At 44.1% G+C, this 6,464-nt stretch overlaps 1 protein-coding gene across 1 annotated transcript; it reads right to left on the reverse strand.

The window, feature by feature from the left end:
* Positions 1-374: 374 nt before the first annotated feature.
* Positions 375-4,241, reverse strand: LOC143403538 (T-cell surface glycoprotein CD1b-like). The gene is made up of 6 exons (XM_076861587.1): positions 4,157-4,241; positions 3,612-3,878; positions 2,709-2,987; positions 2,305-2,586; positions 1,965-2,058; positions 375-405 (listed from the first exon to the last, which is right to left on the reverse strand). The coding sequence occupies exons 1-6, from the start codon at positions 4,239-4,241 to the stop codon at positions 375-377; spliced, it is 1,038 nt and encodes a 345-aa protein (XP_076717702.1).
* Positions 4,242-6,464: the final 2,223 nt, after the last annotated feature.

Genomic DNA, 6,464 nt, shown 5'->3' on the forward strand with positions numbered 1-6,464 from the left:
AGATAGAACATTTCTAAACATGTATGCATGTGATGATGCATTCTCTAAGTTATAAAACAAAACTATGGTGCAGAAAGAGGTGTATTAAAATCCACAATTTTGGTGCAGAATTTTTAATAGACTTCTATGAACAACAAAGTATAAATAAGATTTAAACATTTTTAATAAACATGACCTAATGAAACATTTGGAATTCAAAACTCTTAAAACCGAAAAGCATACATTCTTTTAAAGTAAACATGGGACATTCATTGTCAAACTCTGTTTGTGAAGCAACATGCATTTCAGATAGCTAAAAGTGTACAAAATGTTTCCCTGGCACAATTAAATTAAAAATCAGTGATTTAAAATGCAACCAGAAAATTCCTCCATGTCTAGAAATTCTGAAATACAAATTCTGAATACCTAATGTGTCAAAAAGCAGACGTTATAGGAAACATCAAGCTGACAAAGGCAACCCAGTACGTCAGACTTTCTGATTTGCACTAGTGCCCTGCTTCGAGGAAGTTTTTAGCATTAAAGCACATATGGGAAACTAATGGCTGAAAATAAGTTACTTAAGCAACTGCATCAAAAAATTAGGAAAAAAAATACAAAAGCAAATTAAACTCAAGGAAAGTAGGAGGAAGAAAATAACAAAGGAAACGATAAGATCAGAGAAACAACCAACAAAACCAAAAGTTAGTTCTTTTGAAAACTTTATGTGTCGATGCACCCTTGTCAGGATAAGAGAAAAAAAAAAAAAGAGAACAAGAGTTAAAGTTCACTGGGAGTGTGACTCAGTGGTGGGTGTTTGCCCAGCATGCACAAGGCCCTGAGTAATTCAATCCCCAGAACCACACACACACAAAAATAAAAACATAGAGAATGAGAACAAATTTTCCATACCAGAGGGAAGGGAAAATAATTATTAATACAGTAATAATAGAAAGAGATGAAGAAGCTGTTAGCAATAAATTAGGCACATTGAATAACTCGTACAACAAAACACTTGGAAAACACAATGTACCAAACTTACACAATCATAAGAAGTGTAAATAGATACCTAAGTGATGAAATCTACGATCGATACCATCTTATAATCAACAGTTTTTGACTATTTTTAATTGTGATTATTTTTTGAAACTACGAGGACTATTATTTGATCAAAATCCATGATCACTGGATGCAATATCACGAGATTGATTGTCAGCTGGGCTAACATCTGAAGTTTCTGGACTTCTTGGTACTTATTCTAAATGGGAGAGAAGACATGACGAGGGTTGACAGATTTCCTGATAAGACCTGTCAAAAGAATGACCAAAAATCAGCTCTACACGAGTTATGTGTATGGCCACATTCATCATTCAAAATGACAACTATTGTCATATTGTTAGTCACAATGACAAAAATGTGGAAACAGCCCAACTATAAATAAATGAATAAACAAAATGTGGGTTATGATACATGCAATGAGATATTATTGGGCCTTAAGAAGGAAGAAAACTCTGGCACCTTCTATGACATAGATGGAACTTGAGGACACACTGCTAAGTCAAACAGGCCAGCGGCAAAGAGACAAATATTCCATGATTCTGTGTATCCCAGGCACAGAGAAAACACAAACTCGCAGAGACGGAAGGTGCAGCGGTCACTAGCAGGGCCTTGGGAAGGGAAGGAATAGCAGGTTTTTGTTCTTTGTTGATGTTGTTTTTAGGAGAAGTGAGTCTCCGTTTTGTAAAAGGAAAGATCCTGGAGTTGGATGCTGGCAAGGGCGCGAGTGGACTTAAAAAATGGTAAAGATGGTACATTCGACGTTATGTGGATTTTACCACATTAAATAATAATAATAATAATAATAGCTCCACACAGAAGATGAGGGTTAAGAGGGGAGTTCTGGTGGAAAGACAGAGACAAGTGTGCTCTAGACAGATGGAATGGTGGGAGGAGTGAGAGGGTGCAGGGCAAAGAACACTTAAACTTACCGATGCCGCCAAAACCACAGGGCAAGGCCCAGTGAAATGACCAGACAGAGCACCATCACCGTCCAAATGATCACAGCAATGGAGACCGAGCCTCCTGCCGATTGGGAGAGGACATGAGATGGTACTTCACCTCTCATCCCCGCACCCCTGGTTTTCCTTAGCCAGCTACTGTGTGCTTCATTCTCTTTCTCTTCCTCCCTTTCTTTTCCTCTTTCCCTTTTTCTCTTTCCTCCTCTCCCTCCCCATCACACCATCCTTCTCCATCACACCACCCTTCTCCAGTCCCTCTGTGCTATAGCAGACCCCCTCCCCCCATCTCCAGCCTGGGTCCCACTCTTACCACCCCAGTGGAGGACGAGGTCCTGCCCTCCTAGGCTGCTGTGCTTCACCCTGCAGGCCAGGCCAGCCGCCTCCCCAGCTGCCACATCCAGGGTTGCTCGGAGATACCACGTGCCATCACCATTGGGCATGATGTCACCTCTCTGAGTGCCCAGCTGCTCCTGCCCACCTCGCATCCACATCACCCACACGGGCTTTGGGTAGAAGCCAGACACATGGCACACCAGCAGCAGACGGCCAGGCCCAGGGCTGGGGCCACTGGACAGCCAGGCCTCGGGCTTCACTGGTACAGAAAGGGGTACAGACGGTGTCACATTATGACACTAACCCATAGCAGAGGGACTGAGAAACTCACAGGTTTGGGCCTAGGAGAGGTGGTGGAAAGTGAAACAGAGCGGCACTAACCTTGCCTCTGCAGATCTGCCTTCCCCGCCTCGAGAACACCCAGGAGAAACCTGGGGCAGGTTTCATACAGCAGCTTCTTCACAATGTGGAAGATGTCTCCGTAAGGTCTGAGCAGGGCGCATACGAGCTGTGCCCTGCTGCCCCCTTCTGGAGCAGGCACACACGAAGAATTCCTGAAGCTCACAAAATCCAGGCCTCCTAAAGCCCCCCTTAAGAAGCTCAGGATGGCTCCCCCAGAGTGCAGCTCACAGCCTGCTATGCCCTGGATCTCAAAGGCGTCTGTGCAGAAGGAAAACAGATGAAAGTTACAAACAAGCAATAAAGAGATAATGGGGAGGAAGGACCAAGGATTTTGGATTTGGGTGAGGATAGAAGCCTGGAATCCTAAATAATGAACCAAAGTCCTTACACCATTCAGACGCTTTCAGAAAGTGGAGCCACGGAGAGAGGGTTGCTTGTCGTAAATGGATCAAGAGCGTGGTAGAATGTGTGGTGGGTAAGAGGGCACAGGAGAGGCAGAGGACAAGGAAGAATACCATGCAATCCCCAAAATAGCATTCTAGAGAGAAGCAGAGGGTCATGTGGACCAGAGGTCGAAGGGATGGATAAAAAGAAGAGCCACACTTTAGGTCACTCAAGCAGCCAGTAGCAAAGTAAGGATCCAGTTTCATGGGAAATAAACCAGGGACTGGTCACAAAGCAACTGCCTTCAACTATCACAAATGCAGAAGCAGCCAGAGTTGGGGAGACTTTGTGGAGGTGTGGAGGGAGCCTGCTCTATAGAAGAGTGTGCTCATAACTGGGGCAAAGAAGGGAAAAGAGGAAAGGGCCAGAGAGAGCATTTCCCTCAACCAAGAGAAAACTAGTAACGGAGAAGCCGCCAGGTCTGAGGATGGGACTTACATTCCAACTGGAACTCACGGACGTGGGCCCGCATTTCTCGAATGAATGCAAAGGTATAGACCCGGAATAGCTCCACCAAATCAGATATCTCCACATCACTGAAATTGCCCTTCGACCAGGGCTTCAGGAATATGGCAGTGTCTGCGACACTATTCCAACCATGAATCTGCAGGCCATCCAACCAGCCTGAGCTGTGATATTGTATCCAGGTGCTGTTGACAAAGGATGAGATTTGGATGAGGTGGAATGAGGTTGGCTCCTGGGAGGCTGTGAAGAAAGGAAGGAAAGAGAGTGAAGAGAAAGGGAGAGGCAGGAGGGAAAGAGAAATCATGCAGCAAACAAAATCCCAGGGTCTGCAGAAACATAACGCTTTGGCACATTTGAGAGCCCCCAGGGCCTCAGAGGGCAGCCCCACCTGCAGCAGGTGGAAGAGGGCCGGAGTCAGGAGGGGGCAGGACCTCAGAGTACACGTGCACCTGGGCAAGGCACCCTGCTTTCAACCAGGTCCTCTGCAGCAGTTTATGCCACAGTCATGCTTACCTCACCTGGGTAGAGAACTGCTAATACAAGCAGCAGCAGCATTTCACTGAGGGAGGACTTCTGGCTTTCGGCTGATGTTTGAACTCTCATTTCGGAAACCCTGTTTCTCAGCACTTGGTAGTGACTTCCTCTCTTCCAACTGACAAATCTCTTCCTCAGGCAAACTCTGCACCAGAGAATTAAAGGTGCCTCCTACTCATCTGGGGACTCCTACTCCACCTCTCATCTCCCCTGCCACCCCGACTTCCTTCATCTGACCTCAGAAGAGCCCCTGTGAGATTTTGAAACACCATTTCCCTACCTCCCTGAACCTTACGCCCACCTTATTAAATAAGAGGGTAGTACTAAATAATTGCTCAGATTCCAATCTGTGAGGATTCTTTCAGTGGTTTCTCCCCTCAATTCACCCCCTCCCTTCCCCTCCCCCCTCTTCTCTGCCACTGTTGTGAACCCTTCTCAATATTCTCAGTGTCTCCTTTTTCTTAAATGGTCCTCTGTGTCTGGTGTCCCAGATCTCATGCTCAAGTCTGGTACTGTGTGTGGGGGGGGGGGTGTATGTGTGTGGGGGTGTATGTGTGTGTGTGTGCTCCTCTGTCTGTGTTGATAGTCACTTACCTAAAGGCAAAACATGTTAAACACCTCCTAAATCCCAGATTCAAACATGATAAATGCTGCAGTTTATAGTTCAAATAAAATTATCTAATACCATACAATTTTTGAGGGTAAAAATAGCATTTGGTACTGTACTACTTTCTCCAAGTTCCCTCCTGACCTTTAGTGTAACAGATATTCATGAGACAAGCAGAACTCTAAGAGCTAAAGTCAAAAATAGCTTTTTTGGGTAACATTCTATAAGTAGTAGGATCTTTTCTTTTTGCAATAATTCACAACTTCTGTCGACATTTAGGACTTTCCTATCACCATATAAGTCATTACTGTAGGTAGAAGTAACCTGCCACATTTTCCCTCAATATTTCTTAGGTGTTTGTTCTGAGGTGTTAACTCCTACCTTATCTTTGCATGCCTTTGGAAAGTCTTGTCAATATGCTTAAAATATACTGAATGAAAAATAGAGATCCTAACCAACATCTTGGTTTAAGGATAATTTTTAGATTTTCACTAATGAGGAAAAAATACAAATTCACATATATATTCACATCATCTTGGAGAAACAGGGTGGAAACCAATTCCAAGTATCAAGGTTTGTCTGCTGCTAACTGATTTTACTATGCAAAATAAGTAATGGAGCTTTCTCTGTTCCCAGAAATGAAAGGCTCACAACAGTAGAAAAAAAAACAGTTTTCATCTACAATTCCCACTGCCTAATCAGAAAGTCATAACTACTGTCCAAATGTCAGACTATGTATTTCTTAATGATATTCTCAGACTTAAATATATAATCTAAGCTAGTCCACTGTTTAGATAAGAGACACAGACAACAGCGTGGAGTTAACATCAGCTGTCATTCACACAGTATTTTTTTTACTTGGTAAGTGTTTCATTTACCCAAGATAGAACACCCGAGCGAGGTTCAGCTTCCTCCGTGTGCTGTGGTTTCACTTGCATGAGCAGAGCTTAGGAACACAGGGGCGAAACCTGGGAGGTATGCAGAGACATGGAATGGACACGTCCTCCTACACCACCACCTACACTGACAGCCAAGAGGAAGCAGCAACATCCAAGAGGATGCCTCGGGGATTAGCATGAGTGCCTGCAAGGTACACTCAAGCAGAGATGAGAAGCCAGAGGCACCAGATACAGGGAGGTTCCGAGAGTTCTGCTCCCTGTGCCAGGATGCTGTTAGAATTCTCTTCACAAGGGCAGAGCTTGCCTGTCCAAGCCACACTCACTCCACCGTTGCTGTTACTGTGAATGTCTCAGCTTGGCTTTAAGCTTGGCTCCAGCTACCAACAGATTCACTAGGACAAGAAGATGATACCAGGCAGAAGAGCACTCAGTACTTCATTTTACAAAGGCCACTACACGCAGCACAGGAGGACTCCTCTCTCCATGAATGACACTTTTGCCAAACAAAATCTGAGTAGGAACAAATTTTTCAATATTTACATTCTTAACTCTCCTAGTCGGGAGAGCCTAGGACTTTAGGTAACACCTACATTAACAAAAATCATAAATAATAATTAAACGTGAAAATTTGCTGCCCTTGCCTCCAAATCCCCCAACAATAAATATCTTAAAATCCTGTTCTACAAGCAAAGAAGGAAAATGTCTTGAATCTAAAATAAAACTCATGCAGAGCTGAAGCCAATAAAGGGCCTGCCATAGAATTGCAAGGCAGTTGCATAAGCGAGC

Source organism: Callospermophilus lateralis, chromosome 7 (assembly GCF_048772815.1).
Source record: "Callospermophilus lateralis isolate mCalLat2 chromosome 7, mCalLat2.hap1, whole genome shotgun sequence".
NCBI classification, from domain to species: domain Eukaryota; kingdom Metazoa; phylum Chordata; class Mammalia; order Rodentia; family Sciuridae; genus Callospermophilus; species Callospermophilus lateralis.

What these genes read in the sequence shown, in the direction of transcription:
- LOC143403538 (XM_076861587.1), bottom strand. Translation starts at nt 4,241, where the DNA reads ATGAGAGTTCAAACATCAGCCGAAAGCCAGAAGTCCTCCCTCAGTGAA. An exon ending in ATTAGCAGTTCTCTACCCAG is followed by an intron (nt 3,879 to 4,156) that starts GTGAGGTAAGCA and finishes CTTTCTTCACAG; the next exon opens with CCTCCCAGGAGCCAACCTCA. An exon ending in CCGTGAGTTCCAGTTGGAAT is followed by an intron (nt 2,988 to 3,611) that starts GTAAGTCCCATC and finishes CCTTCTGCACAG; the next exon opens with ACGCCTTTGAGATCCAGGGC.